At 28.6% G+C, this 22814-nt stretch overlaps 1 protein-coding gene across 2 annotated transcripts; it reads left to right on the top strand.

The window, feature by feature from the left end:
* The first annotated feature begins 3831 nt into the window (after window positions 1-3831).
* On the top strand, window positions 3832-8381 carry LOC127242741 (uncharacterized). Of its 2 annotated transcripts, none has more exons than XM_051262421.1 (8): window positions 3832-3930; window positions 5766-5898; window positions 5984-6114; window positions 6203-6399; window positions 6480-6820; window positions 7014-7050; window positions 7369-7440; window positions 7527-8381. In XM_051262421.1, exons 2-8 carry the CDS (start codon window positions 5793-5795, stop codon window positions 8230-8232), a joined length of 1590 nt encoding a protein of 529 aa, XP_051118378.1. In that variant the 5' UTR covers window positions 3832-3930; window positions 5766-5792; the 3' UTR covers window positions 8233-8381. The 2 variants fall into 2 exon arrangements, with proteins under 2 accessions (XP_051118378.1, XP_051118377.1); XM_051262420.1 differs by lacking the exon at window positions 3832-3930 and adding an exon at window positions 5389-5693.
* The last annotated feature ends 14433 nt before the right edge of the window (window positions 8382-22814 follow it).

The raw sequence follows: 22814 nt of genomic DNA, 5'->3' as shown, positions 1-22814 counted from the left end.
TATAATTTTTTTATAAAAAATACCTTTTGGCCCATTCAAATTGATTAATAAAATCGTGTAATCTGATTTTTATAAATTTATAATTTATATAAAAGATAAATAGTATTAGCACGTGATTATTTACTAGAAAATTGATACTTAATTATAATGGTTGTGTTTTTTTGCCAGTTTTACCATATGTTTTTACTATTTAAATTCTTTTTTCTCTTTAAAAATATTAAATCAAACAATTATTTTATTTTATTTTATTATATTATACTATAAATTTATTTTACATTCAACATATTATATCAATACTTGTTTATATTATATCAAACAACTATTTCAATTCAAAATTTTACTATTAAAAATTCCAAACTCAAACTCCCAAACCCACAAACAAACACACCCAATGGCTCTCTTCTGATGATCGTACCTTATATTGTCAGCTTATTGGGAGTTTGATTTATTTGACTAATACTCGACTAGATATCGTTCATGTAGTTCATATTGTGAGTCAATTCATGGCTTCTCCGATGACCTCTCACCACTCTGCCGTTTTATATATTCTTTGTTATATGAAAGGTACTCTCCTGCATGGTTTACATTTTTCATCTCACTCATATTTGACTTTCAGCGGTTACTCTGATTCTGATTGAGCTGGTGATCATAGCGATCGTCGTTCGACCACTTTGTTTTTGTTTCTTCCTATGTGATTCTCTTATCTCTTGGCGTAGCAAAAAACAGATTTTAGTTTTTCAATCGAGTGCCGAGTTAGAGTATCGTGTTCTTGCTGATTCTACATCATAACTTTTATGACTTCGTCAATTATTCATTGATCTTGGTGTTCCTCCGTTATCTCCTACGGCTCTTCACTATGATAATGAGAGTGCTATAAAAATGGCTCACAATGATACCATCCACGAGCGCACCAAACCTATTGAACTTGATTGTCACTTCATTCAATAGCATATCGTTGGCGGGGATGTCCATCTCGTTCCCACACGCTGATCAGACATGAGAAATCTTCACCAAGTCTCTTTCTCTTAAATGCTTCTGATTGCTCTTGGACAAACTCAAGTTTGGTCTTACTGTCCCATCTTGAGTTTGAAAGGGTGTTATTTGTACTATTTAATTTTTTATAATTTTTATTTAAATTATATTATTTCAATCTTACAAAAATTATATTTAATTTATTATTCAAGTATTTAATTTTTACGATTCTTAAAAAGTTACACTAACATATCATCTTACAAAACATCGTTTCTAATTTATTATTTAACAAAAAAAGTCATCAAAAATAGTTCTTTATTAATTCTCATTCGTTAAAACTCTATTTTGTCCGGTTAATAATTTATTCTTTATTGATCCATCAAGGTAGCTACCACTACCACAATAAAAGAAATTTATTTCGAAAGATCCGAGACAATCTTGTGTCACAGAACCTTTATTCGAGACAAATTAGTGTTTCAACAATAATTCAAGACATTACTGGGATAACTTATCTCGATCATAATCTCAAAAATTATTTTGTGACAATATATTATTACATATTTGTCTCACAATACTACTGAGGGTAGAAATTATCTCGAAATAAATCACAAATATATTCCGAGAATTTAAATTGTCTCGAAATAAGTTGTTAAAAGTATTATGAGAATATGGATTCTTAAAATTTATTCCAAAATAAGTGACGAAAAATATTCTGAGAGTTGAATTATCTCAAAATAAGTCGCGAAAAATATTCCAAAAGTATAAATTGCCTCGAAATTAATGTGTGATAAAAATAATCAAAAATTAAACGTTATCTCAAAATGAGTCACGAAATAAATTCTGATGGTATAAATTATCTCAAAATAAGTTACGAAAAATATTCCGAGAGTTTGAATTGTCTCGAAATAAGTCATGTAATACTCTGAGAGCATGAGTTGTCTTGAAATAAGTTATGAAAAATACTCCAAGAGAATGAATTTAATTTCATGAACCGAGTCACACACTATGTTTTGAGAATTGAATTTGTTGCGAAATATGTTAAATTGTCTCGAAATATGTCACATAAAATATTTTGTGAATTTGAATTCTCTCTAAATAAATTAAAAAATAAAAATAAAAATAAATTATCTCAAAACGATTCACAGATTATATTTCGAATACGGTCTCAAAAATACATTTACTTTTGTCACTGATTTAGAGTAAATTATAATTGTATAAATTAAAATATATATTTAAATAGTTGAAATTGTATGTACTAACTGTCAGAATTAATTGTATGGTAAAGTATTTAAAATATTTTCAAGCTATATATATATATATATATATATACATACAATGTTGGAGTTGGTGTGAATGTGTATTAATTTAAATTAATGGACGAGTTGGATTCAGTTTTTAATTATTGAACTATACATCAACCAACAACTCTTCTCATCATATCTATGTATTATATATTAATGTGAATATACAAAAATATAAAACAACAACAATGGTAAAAATTCTCAGTAACTAATTCTCCCTCCGTCCCACGTACCATTTCCACGTTGTTGTTTCTGTCAGTTCTACATACCATATCACTTTTTTTTTTTGGAAAATAATTACACACTTTAATATCATTTTAAATTTTTAAATTTATTTTTTTTAATTTTAATTAAACTAATTAGATATCTTAATTTTAATTTATAATTATTTATATTATATGATAATTATTTTCACTAATACATTCTTAATTATCTACTAATTACATCCCACTTAAAATACCGCGTCTACGGTGTAGCAAACACGGTATGTGGGACGGAGGGAGTAATTAATTAGAAATCTTAGTCGTGATTAGATATAAATATATATATATATATATAAATGAATCATATAACAAATTTTCCACATCATTTATGTATATATATATATACATTTTTTTTTTTGATGATGTGCGAACTCGCAGCTGCTATCCGAAAGCGCGCATTGGTAAACTCCCGACTGAACTTAATACCCTGCAAATTAGGCCCGACGGAAAAGTCACACTAGACGATATATATATATATATATACATACATATATCTTGTTATATTATTGAATTGTTATTAGGTTAATTAACAGCGTTGAATTAATTTTCAACCCAACATATAAACACACAAAAAACAAAAAGAAAAAAAAAAAGTGAATTTAAGTAAAATAATATTGGTATATTTACTAAGTCTTTTAGTTATTATTATTATTATTATTATTATTATTATTATTATTCAAGGATTTTGGTTAAATTGCGATGATTCATAATAAAATAAAACTAAAAATAAAAATAATCTAGAAGATTAAAGAGGGCCTAATACTTCTTAAGTTTATCCAAATTCATCTGTAATCTAGAAGAAGAGAAGATATGCTCTAATTAATTTGAATGTGATATCTATTGAATTTTTTAATGACACCAAACAGATAAACTATATAATGTTGTCTGCTAAAATAAATTGTAATAATATTCTAAATCCAAGTTGTGTCAGCTGAATTAATGTCATGCAGAACAACTGTTGCTTAATTTACAAATATTCCTAAATAAATAAAATAAAATGAACCCATGTCGTCTGTGTTGAAGTCATGATTTTCCAACTATATGTATGTCTATAGTTTTACCAAAGATCTTTCAAGGGTGATGAATATATAATTAATTTGAAATTAAGAGTTCAAATAGGAATAACACACGAGACTATTTTGAATATTATTACACTCTATTGCTTTTTCTTTCTAGACTGCCCATCATCTCTTTGACCATTAATATTAAGTAATTTTGCTATATATATATATATATACAAGTCTGCTCAATTGGAAATTAATTTATGAGAAATTCGGAAATTGCGCATAAGATCATCATCTTATTTATATTTTTATTTCATTCTGAAACCCTAATTAGGGTTTCAGAAATTACCTAGGATTCTTGAAGCTTACACATATATGCAGGAATAAGAGGTGCTCTCTCTCTCTCTCTCTCTCTCTCTCTCTCTCTCTCTCTCTCTCTCTCTCTCTCTCTCTATATATATATATATATATTTATATGATAAATTATACAATATTTCACTGTGTTTTCAGTAGAAATGCACAAAATATTATGGATTTTATTTATCGTGTGAAAATTTATTGTGTTAATGTAAAGTTTATTTATTGTTCAATATTTGATTCTAAATAAATATCTAAATTAAGCATGTTTTATAAAAAAATAAAAAACCTAAAATATTTTAAATAATTTTTTTTTGAATAAAATAAATAAATAAAATGAAAGATTAATCAATTATTTATTTATTTATTTATTTCATTGAAAAATATTATTTAAGATATTTTGTATTTTTTATTCGTATTAAACTTGTATAATTTAGATATTTATTTAGAATCAAATATCAATTTTGAACAAAAGAGAATGTTTCCTGTAAATTTTATATTAATACAAGATGGTTTCATATAATAAATAAAATATAAGATGCTTTATGCATTTTTACTAAAATATAAAGAGATGTTATACAATTTATCATATATATATATATATATTTGTTTGTTTACTTGCATGCATTAAATGTTATGTAATTGAATATTATATGTGGAGACATTGATATTTCACTGTATAAGAAAAAATTATTTTTGTAACAAAATTTTTTTATCTGTAAATCTACTTTTTCCGTTACTAATGACATTAGAGACGGAAATATGAATGAAATTACGTTAGCTATGTGAACTTTATGAATGAAATTCCGTTACAAATATATTATTTTTTTTGTAGTCATACATATATATATATTGAAGGTATAGTTTGCATAATCTTGTAGTATTAAATTATTAGATCATCATCGTATCTCATTAATTCATATAAAAAAATGTTAATAACAATGATAACAACGATGTTATGACACAATACGTATTATAATTAATTTGACATAAGATTACCGGTTCGGTTCATATTAAACGAGTCAAATTAGATTACCGGTTCGGTTCATATTAAACATATTTTTAACACAACACATGCTAACAACAAATGTGCAATATTAATTCATATAACACATACCGTGGTTGATTTCAGTTTGTATTTTTTATTTTCATATAAATAAATATATTGATATGATATTTTGAATATACAATTAATTTTTAGTATACTAAAACACATATTTAATTTAATATTTTTCATGACAATTAATAAATAGTAAAAATTCACCAAAATCATTCCAACATAATAATAATAATAATAATAATAATAATAATAATAATTTCCATGACCCATTGACCCCATTAGTCATCGACTCCACAAATTCCATAAAATCGTGCTTCTTTTTCACACACGCTTTTAAAACACGTCAAACAATTCCATTCAAACTTCTTTTCCCTTCAAACTTTATATATTGGCGTGCTCATACATACATACATACATACAAATACACACATATATATATATAGATATATAAAGCTACCATTAATGGAATCCATTTTTTTCTTGATGATTTTGTAATATCTAGACAAAGGCTGCTTCTGCTTTATGCCCCAATTCTCCCAATCTCTTTCCCAAGTTCACATTTACAAATTCTATCTCTACCCTCTTCTCAAACACATTTAGGCAGCCCCATAATTCAATGCTAGATTGGGCTATGGCAGCCAATAATCATAATCATAATAATGCAATTTTGTGACACCAAATTCATTAATTATAAAATTAATTAATTTACAAAATTGAGAAAGCAGCAGTGCATTAGGTTTGGCACACTCCCAATTTCTCTTCATCCTAACAATCACCAAACCAAAAATCTGAACATCGATTTTTTCAGACATCTTCGGGAAGAACAACACCAATTATGAGCTCCGGCAATGGCGGCTGCCCTAATCATATCCTTCTCCTCGCCCTAATCTTCGCCCTCAACTTCACGTTTCTCTCAGGGCTCCCCACTCTGTCCGAATCAGGTATTTTTAACTTCATCAAGTTTAATTCTTTGTCGGAACGACAAGAATTTTTTTTTTTTTTTCCGACTGTCTGAATTCGATTCAGGTCGCCGGCGGCGGCTCTTCTCCGTTAACGATTCCGGCGGGCATTTGGACGACACTGTGAGAGCCGATCCCCTCGACGGTCTGAAGAAATACAGAGGAGGATACGATGTTACTAATAAGCATTATTGGAGTGTAAGAATTTGACAATTTCTTTCATCTTCAATAATCAATCAATCGACTTTGATTCTAGTTCTTAATCGTTTTTGTATTGATCGGACAGTCGACGGCCTTCACCGGCTTTCCGGGATACATTCTGGCGGCGATTTGGCTCTTCTCCGGCGTCGGCTACGGCGGATTTCTTCTTGTCCGAATGGCTTGCTGTAATGGAAGAAAAAAGGCCAATATAAGACTCCCCTGTAGTAACAATTGCCATCTATGGCCGTTGCTTTTTGCCGTCTTCTTCACAGTTCTCGCCGTGTAAGTCCTCCGGCCGCCGTTAAATACTTTCCGGCGACATTTTTTCCCGAAATATTTAATTCATATTCGTCGAATTTCAGGTTAGGCTGCGGCTTAGTTCTCGGCGGAAATGCCAAGTTCCATTCGACGGCGAATACCGTCATAGACATCATAATCGACACGGCAGATGAGGCCTCCGACACAATCTACACGACGACCGGAGCTATGAAGGAAATGAGCACATCTTTGGGCCGAGTTACCGGAAATTCTCAGGCGACGAGGTTTCTAACCTCGACGTCCGAGAGATTAGATAAGCAGGCGGACGACATACATCGACAGGCGGCTAAAAATAGGCGCCTAATCGATAAAGGGATAAAGATAGTGTACATAGTCACGACCGTAGCAATTTCATTGACCTTAACGACCGTGCTTGCGCTCTTAGGTAAGACGCAGCTAAAATTTCCTTTGAGTTTGAATTTTTGAATAGTAAAAAGTTGAATTCGAATAATTATTTAATGTGATATAAATAAAGGTTGATGTTATATTTTAAATAGTAAAAATATTTGATAAAACCGACAATAGAACACAACCTAGTTTCTCGAACTAATGTACGATTATTGTTTGTGTTTACGCAGCGCTCGGCGTCCTCAAGTTTCAGAGAATTGCCCGAATGTAAGTAGTAGTCGAATTAAAATTTATACTTTCTCCGTCTCTTAACAAACTATCAATTTTTTCATTACAATTTACAATATATTATACAAATGTCATTACCTTTATATCACACAATACTAATAAGGTTATTTTAATCATTTCTACTTTATTTCTACTCCGTACAAAAACCAAACGCATATAGATATGGCACGGAGAAAATATTATTTTGTATGAGCATATATCATGCGCTGAAATCTATAGTAATATAGGGTATTTATTATAACGTGATGTCTTGTCAGCACTGTATTGTACTACTTAGTAACGATCCGTTTATCGCAGATTGATCGTCTTATGTTGGATTTTCACGGTCATATGTTGGCTATTCTTCGGAATTTACTTGTTCCTACAAAAGTACGTCGCTCTCGTAAGCTTCCTTTTTCGATTATAACAAACGCGACGCGACAAATAGATCAACTAATCGAGCTTTACGGTTTCAGCTTTGCAGGCGACACGTGCACCGCGCTAAAAGGCTTCCAAGAAGATCCTTACAACAACAGCTTGAGCTCGATCCTCCCGTGCGACGAACTTCTCTCGGCGAAATCCGTGCTCAGCGACGTCAGCGCGGAGATCTACGACATGGTGAACGAGGTGAACCTCAACATCTCGACATCCTACGGCAGCTTCGTTCAAATATGCAACCCGTTCTCGCCCCCGCCGTCGCACGACTACCAGCCGTGGGACTGCCCGCCGAGCTCGATCCCGATCGGGAACATCCCGCGGATGCTGAGGCTGCTGGTGTGTCCCGACGACGCCGGGGGCGAGACGTGCAACGGCGGGATCCTCGTCGCGGCGAACGAGTACTACACGGTGGAGGCCTACACGACGTCGATACAGAGGCTGCTCGATGTGTATCCGGGGATGGAAAGCCTCGTTGAATGCCAAACCGTCAAGGACGCGTTCGGCGAAATCCTCGAGAGCCATTGCGGCCCGTTGAAGCGATACGTGAGGATCGTTTGGGCGTCGGCGGCGTTTCTGTCGATCGTTATGGCGGCGTTAGTACTCGTCTGGACAGTCGGCGCGGCGCATAGCCTGCGGCGGCATTCCGGGGGATCGGTGAAGCCGCAGGACGGTGGCAGACCGTCGGAGACGATCGAATCAGGTGTCACGAAGGATGAAACCTTCGAAGGAAGTGAATATCATTGATTAGGAGAGGCAAGATTAGATACAGAGACTGTATAGACAACTTATATATAGGAAATACACATTTTGTAGGAAATATTTTTTTGTTCTTGTAAAATAGAGTGGCTATATATATATATATATTGGCTAATGGGGAGAAACCCAGGCCTGGAGTTGCATGGATCAAGAAAATATTTATAAGTGTATTTGTCTGGTGATTGGATTTTCAATCCACTGTTCATCCCATTATTTCTCCTAAAAATATCACATTAAACACCTATTTTTTACTTTTTTTATATTATACTAAAAGTCAATTTTACATTCAAAATATCACATCAATATCTATTTATATCACATCATACAACTATTCAAATTCAAAATTTTTACTGTTAAAATCCCAACTCAAAATCCAAATCCCAAACAAACACATTGCATATATGTAATTTTTAATTCAAAGAGTACTCTATCTGTCCTAATACGAGCTAGTTATACGTTGTGTATTGTCTACGATCGAACCTAAAAAATCCCTTAGATATGATGCAAAATGGAGCCTTCGTTGTTTTAATATTCGTCGTCGTTAATATGTTTGCTCGTGGCAATGGTGAAATATATATATATTTTTATTTTTCTATCATAAAAAAAATATAAGTTTGTTTGTATCTTTTTTTTTTTCCAAAAAAATTACTCTTATTTTACTTATCTTCATCTTTTCATTTTAGGTTGTTTAATTTGTTATTTTATTTTTTAAAAATAAATTATACGTTTTAACTTTATTTTAATTTTTTTAAATTTTAAATAAACTAATTAGTTATATTAATTTTAATATATAATTATTTTTACTAATATATTCTCATTCACTTAAATTTTCGTATCTATGATAACATAAACACCATAACTAGGACCAAGGTAATATAATTTTTCTATTCCAATTCAATGTATCATTTTCATTATTTTTATATGTCTCACTCAAAAATATTTTTGATTATTATTATAGTAAAATTAATTTATATATATTAATACAACAAAAATACTCTTACCTTTTATAAAATCATTTATTTTCTTTATACTTGCAAAGATAAAAATGTTAATAAATAATAAAATATTATTATATCTTAATCTAATGTATAAAAGAAAATAAAATAGTACATTGAATTGGAACAAAAAATGTACCACTTATTATTATTTTTTTTCTATCTTTTTTTATTATAACAAGGTTAGCTAATTTAGGTTTTTGGTAAATTAACTTTTTGGAATAACTTTTTGAAAAAAAAAAAATCTAATTTTTGAAAAGTTAACTTACCCAACGTTGAAATAGCTTTTTCACTTTAAAATTTTTTATTTGTCCTTAAAAATTTATTATGCATTTATACAAATAAATATATTTTGATTATTTTTCAATTTTATTAGAATATTTTATTATAGTATAGTTTTACTTAAATTTAAAATAATTAATTTATATATAAAAATTATTTTTAATTATAAAATATATAAATTTATTAAAATCAATACAAAATAGAAAATATAAATATAAATAATTTATTTTTATATTAAAATTACATTATATAAATTTTATACTAAAAATAAATTAAATTTATTAAAAATTATAATTATAATGACTAATCGATAATTAACATAATAGATATATATACAAAAAATTTATTATTTTATATTTTACATTATTTTCAATAGAAAAAATTATTTATATTTTTCAATAAAAATATATTATTTTTTAAATCTAACTATAATAAAAATAAATACTATTTTATAATACTTTTACAATTTTCAATAACTAATAATAAAAAAATTTCAAACATTCTAAATTCAAAAGAACACAATTGAATATATTGAAAAAATAAAAATAAAATAGAAATGTCATCGATCGTCATTTTACGTATAAACAGCTAATATCAAACAATTGTTTTACCAAACATTTTAATACAAATAACTAATCAAAGCAGCTAGTCAAACAAACTAATTGAATCAACTAACAACTATCAGCTAATTAAATCAATTAACAACTAAAAACTATCATTTAATTGTCAAACACGCTCGTAATAAATGACCAAATGAGTAAAAAAAAAAAAAACTAAATAATAGATTTGGAAGATACCGATTAACTGATTAGTGACTTACTGGTATCTCCTCACAATATATATATATATTATTTTATATCTATAAAAAATCTCATTCTAATTTCTTTATTTATTTTTTAGTTTCACATCATAATATATACAATTTTTTTAATCATAATCTTCTTATTAATTTTATAATTAATCAATAATAAATGATTATTATTATTTTTTGTAATATTTAATTTATTAAAAAAGTAATTAATACTTTTATTTTATTTAGGTCCAATTAATATATTTTATTTTTTAAAATTTTATAATTAATAAAACGTTTTCTTTAATGTTGTACTATTATTATTATTATAACTTTTATTTGTTAACTGATAGAATAAAATATAAAGAAAATAATTAAAATTTTCAAAATTAACACTACATTATAAATACAATAAAAACAATTAATATTGATATTATTTTTTAAAATTTAAATAAATAATATCCAATACTAATATCATGTCATAAAATATAAAATTTTATAAATTACTGTATAAAAATATTATTGAAACAAAAATATAATAATATATTTAATAAGAATTACATAAACAAATTATATATATATACAATATATACAATATATATATAATAAACATGTCATCTGCCTCAATTAAAATTAGACACATGAGATAAATAGATATCTCCAAGAAGATGATATCTTGAAGATAAAATCTCTTATCTTTTAAGTTTTCTTTTTAAATTTATAAGGTGACAATGATTTTTACTTTGGATATTCATGAGTTGCGGGTGTCTTTAGATCATAAACAATAACTCAAATTTAGACGGCTTTATCTCCTGACTCAAAAATTTTCATCACGTAATGGCTTTCATCTCTAGATTGAAAAAATCGACACTCTTGAAGAGAGCGGGTGCAGTCAAAGCGGCGTCAATGCTACTTTTGATCTCCTCTCTCTCTCTCTTGCCCATCTTCTCCACCACTCTCTACAGTGCCGATTCCTCGAAAGTGAAGTGTTCTTTCTCTAAGAAATCATCTCAAATAATCTAGGAAGATATGATGCAGAATATGAGCCTGTTCAAGGATGTCACCAGGAGAACGCCGAGACATTGTTGTTCGTCGGAGGAAGTCGCTGGCTGCCAACCACCACAGTCCCTCCTTCGTCGTCGATCTTAAAAGAGTAGAAGGTGTCCGATTTGGAAGAAGGAAGAGAGCCACTATGGTGAGATGAAATAAAAAAAATTGATTGATTTGAATTGGGAATGACTACATCATTGACACATGAGAATTTGTTTCAATAGAGGCATTAATTCAATGTGAACCATTGTATGTGCTCTTAGGATATCCAAAATGCACTGTTCTTCTACGAATAAGAACACATTTGATCTAATATGTTAATTTCACATCACATAAATGAATTAAAATAAATAAAATCATGACCTTTCTCATTTAAGAATACATTAGGAATTTAGGTAGTTTAAGAGAAGCAATCACAAGTATACTCGTTTAATCCACACGTATATACCAAGCTCCGTTAACTTTTGATATTTGGAGGGTTACGCTCAACATTTCTAAAAACACAAGGGTATACTAAATAGTTTCTAAAGTACCGGGGCCAGTGGCGGAACTAGGAATCTAAACAAGGGGGGCGCACTTCTTGCAAAAAATAAATATTAACACTAAAAGTTATAAATTCTAATATAAGCAATATTAAACATTGTTCAAATAAAATTATAAATTAGACGCTACAAATTATAAATTCTAGTAGAAGCAATATTAAACATCGTTCAAATAAAATTATACATCCGACAATTGAATTCTTCAACTTGCCATATTCTGAAAACGTTGCAAAATAGCTTCATTTCGATTTTTGCAAAAATTTCTTTTTCAATAAAGCTTTGTAAACTATCCGTGAGAAACTCATCCCCCATTTTGTTACGCAAATCATTCTTAATAATCTTCATCGCGGAGAAATATCTTTCAACAGTAGCGGTTGCAACCGGCAAAACCAATGCCAATTCAATGAGTCGATATACCAACTTCAGAGCAGTGTGCCAGTTTCTTTCAACCATTCTTATTGCAAGATCACCAATACTTTGAAGACCCGAAAAAAAAAAAACACACTCAGATTTTTTTACTATCGCAATATACTGTTTAAGTTCTTGGGTCAGCAAAACTTTATCAGAAAAATCATCTGGATATAATTCAGCAAGATGCAGTAACTTATCAAGATGAAAGCTAGCAAGCGAATCTCGAGGATCAAGGCATGCAATGCCACAGAAAAGTTCTGAACTTGACTCCGCAAAACGATTATCAATTTCTTGTCCAATGAGATCAACAACCTTCCATAATAAAAATAAATAAATAAATAAATTATTTATATAATAAATATATCATAAAGCACATGTAATAAATTTAAATATTATATATATTTACAAACAAATACCTGAAAGAATATATCCCGTCGAAAAAAGTGCAAATAAATCTTTGGTTGGCCATCGACTTTCCTTTCAAATCTAGCTCGACCAGGCAAAGGATTTTCCAAATTCGGTACAAAAAATATCCTTTTTAAAGAAAACTTTTTGATCGTTTCCAACAAATCATCCAATCATCTTCTCTATACAACCAAATCATCTTTCAATGTTGTAATCAAAGCCACGAGATTACCAATATTATGTGTTTTTTCTTGAAAGGCTGCAGACAATATACTTGTTTTTGCTAACAATTTCAACATGAAATGAGCAATGAAAACAAATTCGAAACTCATCATTTTACCAATTAGACCTGCTGGAGTTCCTCGAGTTTTTTGATCCGGGCCATCCTCCGAAAATAGTATCAAGAACATCTTTTATTGCATCTCACATATTTAAAATTCGGTCTAATGTCCTATAATGAGAACCCCAACGAGTATCACCTGGACGAGCCAAACTTGTTTCTTGATTTTTGCCTTTTCCTTTAACAATTTTACCACACTCAATGCGCCAAACAAGATCATCATGGTGTTTTTGTCGCATCGCATCCCTTCTTTTACATGAAGCTCCAACAAGATTCACAATACGGATTAAATGATCAAAAAAATCGCTTACTAATACCTGATCCTTTGAAGTTGCAACAACCACTAACTGAAGCTGATGAGCAAAATAATGAACATAATATGCTTGCTTATGTTCATTTAAGATGAGTGTTTTAAGACCATGAAACTCACATCGCATGTTGGAATCCCCGTCATAACCTTGACCTCTAAGGTTAGAAAGTGATAAACTATTCTTTAAAAAAAAAATCATCAATAGCACCTTTGAAAGAGTTTGAAGTAGTATCACTAACATGTACTAGTCCAACGAATCGTTCATTCACTTCTCCCCTATTGTTTACATATCTCAATAATAGACATTTGTTCCTTCACAGAACTATCTCGAGCCTCGTCAATCAAAATTGAGAAAAATTTGTCTCCAATTTCATCAAAAATAACTTTCCTCACTTCCATAGCACAAGAATTAATAATATCCTTCTGAATCTTAGGAAAAGTCAACTAATTATTTCCCGGAGCATTTAAGTTCATCACTTTCTTAACATCTTCATTATGATCACAATGCCAATTCAAAATTTCAAGAAAATTACCTCTTTGTAAAGATGTCTCCGACTCATTATGGCCACGAAAAGCAAAACCCTGTCGTAAAATCAATCGAACTACGTTCACAACCGCTGTCAAACGAACACGATAATCAAGCTCTATTTCCTTACTTCTTTGGGATAACAAGTAATCAACATTGTTCCTCTGATCCCTAAATGATGACGCTTGAATTTTAGCACCATGATGTGCACTTCTTGTATTGCCTACATGCTCTTTAAATTTGTCTAAGGCTCTTTTCCAATTTTTGAACTCAAACTTTTGTAAAAGTAGTATCTCCACCATGTTTATAGCCTTTACTAAACAAGTAGCATACTAAACAAAATGTAGCATCTTTTTTAACACTATATTCAAGCCAATCAAATTTGTCAAATCATGCAACTTGAAACTTTCTCATAAATTTACCCGAGCTACTTTTTGGAAAATTACATTCACATGGTTGACATGGACCTTTAGCCAAATATCGCCTCCTCAATTCATCTCTAATGTTAACGGGATAACTATCAATGGGTTGACGCAATCCTGGATCACCAACTATCTCAATTTCCAACGATAACTCTACTTCTATCCGTGGAATCTTAGTTGGTTTAACTTCTTTGTCATTCCTACTCATTTCAGTTGGACTAGATGAGCTCGGAGTTGTCCTCTTTGATTTAATAATAAACTTATCCATAATTTAATACCTAAATAATAACAATAATTCATCAAATTGACAACAATAAAAATTATAGAAAATCAATTCTAATTCAAAAAATACAAAAGTATTGAACTAAAAAGAATAAAGTATTCAAAATACCGAAATACAATATGAAATCAAATTCACCAACAACAATCTAATAAATCATTACACCCAAACTCAAATAAAAAAACAGTAAACAAACCAATAAAAAAGTAGTATAGTATTTAAATAACTTATAAGATGTTGTCTAGGAATCCAATGTAGTTGTCAAATGATCAAATCCAAATCCAAAAACTGCACACAATCAAACCATCAATTACTTAGTTTTTTTTTCCAATTATTCAATCCAAAGTTTCAAATCAAATACCAATATAATTGTAAATTGTAATATATTTCAATAAATTGTATCAATATAAATATTTGTATGTCGAAGACAATTACAACACAATTCATAAATAACTAGAAAAATAAAGAGAAATTAAAATTAAAAATAAAAAAATAAACAATATTTTATATTTAAAAACTTACAAAAAAATTTACAAACTGCAGGTGTGCATGGCGCCCTGCAGAACTGCGCACATAAGGGCGACTTGCGGGTGTGAAGAAAGGAAAGGACGGAGCGATGGCCGCACAATTGCGAAAGATGGAACCGTGGAGCAGTGAGTAGTCAGTATGCCCAAATTCGCAAAAGAGAAGGAATTGATGGATTATTGAAAAATTTGGGAATTGAAAATAAAAATTAGGTTAAAATTAAATTTAACAGTAAATATTTAATCATAATATATATATATATATATATATAAAAGAAAGGTTGGCTTGGTGGGGTAGCATGGGTGGGCTGGGTCACTAATATATATGCATAAAAATTTTAAATACATTAAAAAAATATAAAAAATTGAGGGCAAGGGCACCCTTGCCCTCAAATAAGTTCGCTCCTAGCCGGAAAAATGACTCCGAATTTTCAAATCATAGAGAAGTTATAGGCGGTTTTGCCTTTTCTTTTTTTAGCTTCTATGTCACATTATCTTTCCGCACATGACAGAAGAAATTAATCTCTTTTTATACTTTTATCAAAGAAATCTATTCATAAAAAATATTAAATTATTTTTTACCCACATCATTAAATTATTTATTTATAAAATTGTGAAAATAAGAACAAAACAAAGAGCAACAAAGTAATTTTGATAATTTTCTCTCCCTCCTTGCATAAAACAGAGTTGTCTACTCGTTTATCCAATCCAAAAGCTATATGAATTAACTTCTAAACTATTGCTCTATTCCTAATCTATTTAAGGAAAAAACATAAATACAATTAATGGAAAATAATTGGACAACAATCATGCAACAATATACGCTTATGCTATAATATACACTAATAAAAACAATTTAAAAAATAAAAAATGATTTATTATGTAGAAAATTTATTAATATTTATTTACTCCCTCTGTCCCGCAATAAGATTGTCATTTTGTTTTTGCATTATTGTACTTAACATTAAAAATATCTTATATTTGAATAATTTACTTAACAAAATCATTGTATTTGTATTATAAGAGACTAATAAATGTATTTTTGTCTTTTTCTCTTGATTTTTACTGCGTATTGATATAATAATTAATATTCAAATATCAATACGCAAAAAAGCCATGACAACCTTTTTGCCGAATGGAGGGAGTATTATAATTGATTAATTAAACTTACTTAACATTTTATGCAATTAAAATATATTTAATATTAATATTATTTTAAAAAAAATAAAATTTTCTAAAATACAAAAATAACTAATATATAATTCAAATAAAATATATAAAATACATGATAAAGCACACCAAAATTTTTATTATCATGTGTTCCCTTATAATTTGCAATACAATTACCCAAAATAAAGAGGAGCAAAGCTGCTGGTGAGGTGTTGGACGTAGCGGCTATGCTCCAAGCAGTAATATTACATATCATTTTCTTTTTTTTTGAAAAAATTATTTTTAATTTCAATATAATTAAATTCATCAATTTCGGTTCCAATATAAAAATCTTATCAATTTTGTCCCAATATAACCAAACTCATCATTTTTTGTTCCAATTTAAATTTTTTATCAATTTTAATCTCAATATAACAAAAACTCATCATTTTTTGTCCCAATATAATCAAACCTTATTTTTTTGGTACCACCGTCAACAAACCGACGGAAAATATTGACGTGAAAAGAAATCAAACTTTATATTTATATTCGCAGAAATTGCACAATCTTACAAGTCCACGTCAGCATTTTCCGTTGATTTGTTGATGGAGGAACCAAAAAAGATAAGATTTGATTATATTGAGACAAAAAATGATGAATTTTGGTTATATTGAGAATAAAATTGATAAAAATTTTATATTGGGACCAAGAATGATAGTTTTGGTTATATTGAGACCAAAAATGATGAGTTTTTGGTATATTGGAATTAAAATTGATAAAATTTTTATATTCTGACCAAAATTTATGAAATTTGATTATATTGGGAGCAAAAATGATTTTTTTCATTTTTTTTTTTAAGAAAAAAAATAATAATAGAAGAATCTTCTATTATACATGTTGACACCCTCTTATGTTTCTTTCTTTTTTATTTATATTAAGATTAAACTAAGTAAGTGTAGGTTTATTTGAGTTCAGTTATTTCAATCATAAGTTAACAACAATATTATTGATTATGATACGAACAAAGAATGGTCGATCAATTTGTTTTGGCCGGCACTTATTAATAATTTTCATCACTATCAAGAAAATGTCAATTTATCTCAAAAATTTGTCTTGGTAAAAAGTTTCGAGATAATTTTGTGTCACGGAATCTTTTTTTTTTAGACAAATTAGTGTCTCAATCATGGTTTGAGATATCATTATGATAATTTTTCTCAACCATAATCTCGAAAGTTCTTTTGTGACAAAGTATTGTTGCATATTTGTCTCGAACCATCTCCAAGAGAATAAATTGTCTCGAAATAAATTACGAAAAGTATATTTCAAGAATTTAAATTGTCTCGAATAAATCGTGAAAAATATTTCGAAATGCAATATAGTACACATTTACAAATATTGTCATGAATTATTTTAAGATAAAATATTGTATACGATCTCTATATTGTCATGGTTATTCGAGACAACATATAGTCTCGGATATTTCGATGAATTTTAGTGATATAATACAATTTCGGATATTGTCATGGTCTTTTGAGACAAAGCATAGTTTCGAAAAATTGTCACTACCGTTCAAGACAAAATAGTCTCAAAAATTATTACGGTCGTTTGAGACAAAATATAATCTCGAAAATGTCACGGCTGTTCGAAACAAAATATAGTCTCGGAAAGTATCACGGCTATTGGAGATAAACTGTAGTCTCGAAAATTGTCACGTGTTTGGAACAAAATATAGTCTCAATGGCATTTGCGAATTTTTTTGAGACAATCTATTGTCACAATATTCTCTCAGTTAATTGGACGAGACAATTTGTCTCGCAATTCCGTGACTTTCCATATTGTCACAATGAAACGGCCACAGAAAAGATTTCGAGACAATTGCCAAGAGTATTCGATTAAATGTCTCGTATCTATATAAATTTCGAGACAATTTTTTCGAGACAATTTTTCCGAGACAAATCTATATATTTCTGGTAGTGCATGGTTATATATATATATATATATATATATTCTGCAAGAAGACTACAGCAGCTAATTCTAACAGATTTTCGATGCTCATATGTTGGGAGTAAGAGAGAGAGAGAGAGAGACAGCAAAACTGCTCCTATGAGATGTATGTGTTTATCATATCTATTTGTGTGTTATATGAGAAAATGACCTCAAAGTGATGTTGAAAGCACTTCAAAGAGACAGAAAGAGGCCCTTTTCAAAAGTGGACTGCATTTTGTGTATGTATTCTTTCACTATTAACCAAACATTGCATGTGGATCTTCATTTTTAATTTTCTTTCGCTTGTTTAAAAACTTTCATCTATTTGTCCCATTCATAATGATTAATTTTAATCATCACGCAATAATAATAATAATTCATTCAACATATATTATTATTGTTCTAATATAAAATACATATTAATATGGTACAAATATGTAAGTAAATTAACATTACATAGTATAGTAACAGTTAGAGCTGGCAAAAACTGACCTGACATGACAACCCGATACGAAATAATTGGGTTTGGGTCAAAGATTTCAATCCGATTATGTATACGGGTTAACACGAACCCGACACAACAATCCTAATATATTAATATTGATTAATACATTTATTATATATATAAAATAATCGTAATTTAATAATTTTTTTATAAATTAATTTAAACTAAGTTCAATTTTAAATAATTCAACTTAATTTACGCTCAAACCAATAAAAACTAACATAACGCGACAACAAAACAAAAAATTATTTAATTTGAATCAAGAAATTAGACTTAATTATGTATACGGGTCAACACGAGTCGACCGAACCCGACACAATAATAAACGGGTTAACACGAACCCGACACGATAATAAACTGGTCGGATTATAGTTGAGTAATTTAACCCGTTTAAAGTAGTCAACCCGACACAAACCCGACCCATTGCCGGCTCTAGTAACAGTACATATCACAATTGATCTTAATAGAAGATGCATGTTAAGATAGCACAAGTAAATGATATAAAACAGTTGTACAGCACATGTTGATTTATTTTCGAGTCTATGTATTGATAAATAGTTGTTCATATGCTAATTAATCGTAATCAATATGTTAACAGCTGCCGTGTATGTATATATAAATATATTTAACTAAAATTATTTTAGGATTATTTTATGTAATAGGAAGCATATAAACAAGGCAACAAGATGGATGAGAGATTAAAAAAATACAATACCAATGTTGGTGGCATATAGTCCTCTACTATAAATAACTTCTTTTTTTTTTTTTTTTTTTTTGGAAATATAAATAACTTTGTTTTTGTATAGAGGATTTTAGGGTGTGTTTGATTTGAAATTGGATTTCAATAGTATTTTACGGTTATATTTTATTAAAAATTATGCGTACCGACGAATTGAATAATGTAGAATTGAGTTTGAAATAAAAAACAAACTCTAACTTTTTAAGTTTTTTTAATAATAAAATGTTAAATATTCGATTTAATGTTTTATGGGAGGAATATTTGATATGATATTTTCTTTCCTTTTTAAAAATTATCATTGACGAATAGTATTGATGTATGTAAACATAACATTTTTTAATTGATTTATTATTATTTATTTTTTTTGTTATTTGATTTATTTGTATTTTAGATTTCAATATCAGTGTTGAAATGAGAAACCAACATTCATCATAATGAATTTCTTACTCAACACATTTGAAGCATAAAAACAATGCAAATTCGTTATATTATGTTATATTAAAATACGTAGTTGTGTTCTATGAATGCACTATTTTGAATTCAACTATAAATTAGAATGACTTTGACTATGAAATATGCTAATCGTTCGTGTGTTACATTTGTATTTATATTAACATAGAATGAATATCATATATTATAGTTAAAGACAATACAATCTATAATTGAATTCAACACAAGTAGTGCATTTATTTAACATTCATATGATGTTTGTATTTATACCGTTTGTTCTATCATCCACATTAGCTGATATATGATTCTCAATATTTCTTATATTTAATCATTGTTAACTGTTACATTTTATATGAAAATAAGTATCAAATATAATAATTTTGAAGAGAAATGATGAAAAATTACATAATAAAACTTTTGAAGAAAAAAAAAAAAGACCAAATTAATGTGGGAAATAGAATTATTTTTGCCCAAATCATTTACATTAATGATATAAAAAACAATAAATGTCACTCTCATAAAAGTATAATATTGTGGCAGAATTATTTATTCCGGAACATATATGGTTTCACAACAAATTTTTAATGACTTGCCGTATGATTGTTTGTTATTGTTACGACAGTTTTTCTGAACAAAATTAATGGACATTAATTAGCAATTATCGGCAATACATTGTTATAGTCTTCCGCTACAACAATAAGGGAACATTAATTAAAATTTTCCGCAAAAGACTAACAAATTACCGCTTCCGCATTAATTGAGAGGCACATTAATTACACCTTGCCGCGGATATGTGAAAATACTCATTAGAGTTTGTCGCAATCTTATGCGACAAAATATTAAATCATAAATTTTTATTTTATTTTTTATTTAATATTAATTAACGTAATAAAAATAAATATTCATATAAATGTTTTTAAATTTCAAAATTAAATTTAAATATAAATATATTTTTAAAAATAAAATAAAATAAAATAATATTTAAATTAACTTTAATGTCAATCTCAAATACATCAAACACAAAAAAATATATATATATTATGCAAAAATTTTAATAATTGTGTAGGCGGAATACTTTCATCATCATCGTCTTCATATTCATCATCCTCTTTTTTATTGTAATAGACACACTTCCATTCGTTTCACTGATCCGACTCCTAATGTCACTCCCACTTCTATTCTCGACGCATTCAATAAGGATCAAATGAATTAGATATATAGGGATAATATAACTCGGTTATTTAGGAATAGAATTATTAAGGTTTTGAAAGTACATATGAAGAAACTTCTTCACCTACAAAAAAAAACATATATGTTTTTACAATCTAAAGTTTAAAATAAAATATATCAATAATATTCAAAAAAAAAAAAATCTAATATAATATAATCTTTTATTAGTTGATCGAAATTCGTTCTTAATTTTCAAATGTTCATCCATTGAAATACTTGAATAAGAAATCGTTACATATTGTGAACAAGAATGACAAAGTTAGACATTTGTTATCTTACCTCTAGAACCAAGTGACATTTTGTATTAAAACCACAAAATATATTAATGAATTATTTTAGATCTGGTTCAGAGATAGAACTATTTGAGAAAATTTTTCTAACTCCTTTATGAGAATTATAAATTTATAAGCATGTTGGACATGACCCAAAAGGACCTAAACAAAAAGAAAGCTCACCAATAAAGCAAAAATAGGAAAAGGTTCGAGCAAGACCCAAAACTTTATAGATGATCGAAGCTTTCCGATTAGTCAAGCCTCACGTAGCAAAAGCCCCTTGCAATGAGAACTCAGAAACATAAAGAGATTCATAAGTTCAGGACTCAATATCTCAAGAGAAACCAGAGTCTCTTGAATGCGAAGCCTCCCAGTCCGTCGAACCTCATGCCGCCTAGGTACTCCAACTTCAAAGAGAAATTTGACAAGGTCAAAGGTAGTCAAAGGGCGTGAGATGTGGGAATAGGGAATTAGAGAAATTGAAAATGTAGGGAGAAAAATTGGAATAAATAACTCCTAAAAACTAGAGAGTTGAGAAATGGATGTTGTTCATTAGTTTGTGGAATATGAATTAGGTTTAAACATACATTAACATACACAACATTTATCCAAAAATAATCTATTTAACCTTTATCTTCTCCATAGTTTATCTTCAGTTTTAAGTTTAGTTTTGTCTTCTTTTGTCTAGAAATAAATTGTCTCTAACAAACTAGAAAGTGGAGAAGTGGAGGTTGTTCCTTATTTTGCAGAGTACATATTAGGTTTAAATACTCAAATTCATACTGAGGTTCTCACCTATAAAAATACCGTTGAAATTTAATAGTTAAAATCAATTAAAAAAAATATAATAATTAATAAAACAAATTCAATATTACATATATCTTAATATTTCAAACTATTTGTCTCTTTGGTTATTAGGTACTTGCTTTATAAAAGTTCATGGTTTAAGAAAATTTGATCAAAATATAATTTCTAATTTTCAATCAAACATGAAATTTGACTATAAAAGAATAAATATTATATTTGTGAGAATTTATTTTAAATATATAATTGTAAAAGATTATATAATGATATTAAAGAAACTACAATATAATTTAAAAACTCACTCAAAAGTACTCGATGTAATTCATGTCTTATCATTCGTAATTTCTTCATCACCATTTTTATTGTCTTCACAATTATTACTTGTCATTCCAAATCCAACATATGATATTGAAAAAAATGGTGGTTAACTATCTATCGATATAATCTATATTCCTTGCAATACAATAATAAAATTATATATATTATATTAGTAAACCAAATCAAAACTTCTTGTTTAACAATTAAAATGATTTCATAATTGATATAAATAAGATATTT

Source organism: Andrographis paniculata, unplaced genomic scaffold (assembly GCF_009805555.1).
Source record: "Andrographis paniculata isolate CXL003 unplaced genomic scaffold, ASM980555v1 Contig87END, whole genome shotgun sequence".
NCBI classification, from domain to species: domain Eukaryota; kingdom Viridiplantae; phylum Streptophyta; class Magnoliopsida; order Lamiales; family Acanthaceae; genus Andrographis; species Andrographis paniculata.
This window is presented reverse-complemented; position numbering and strand designations above follow the sequence as displayed.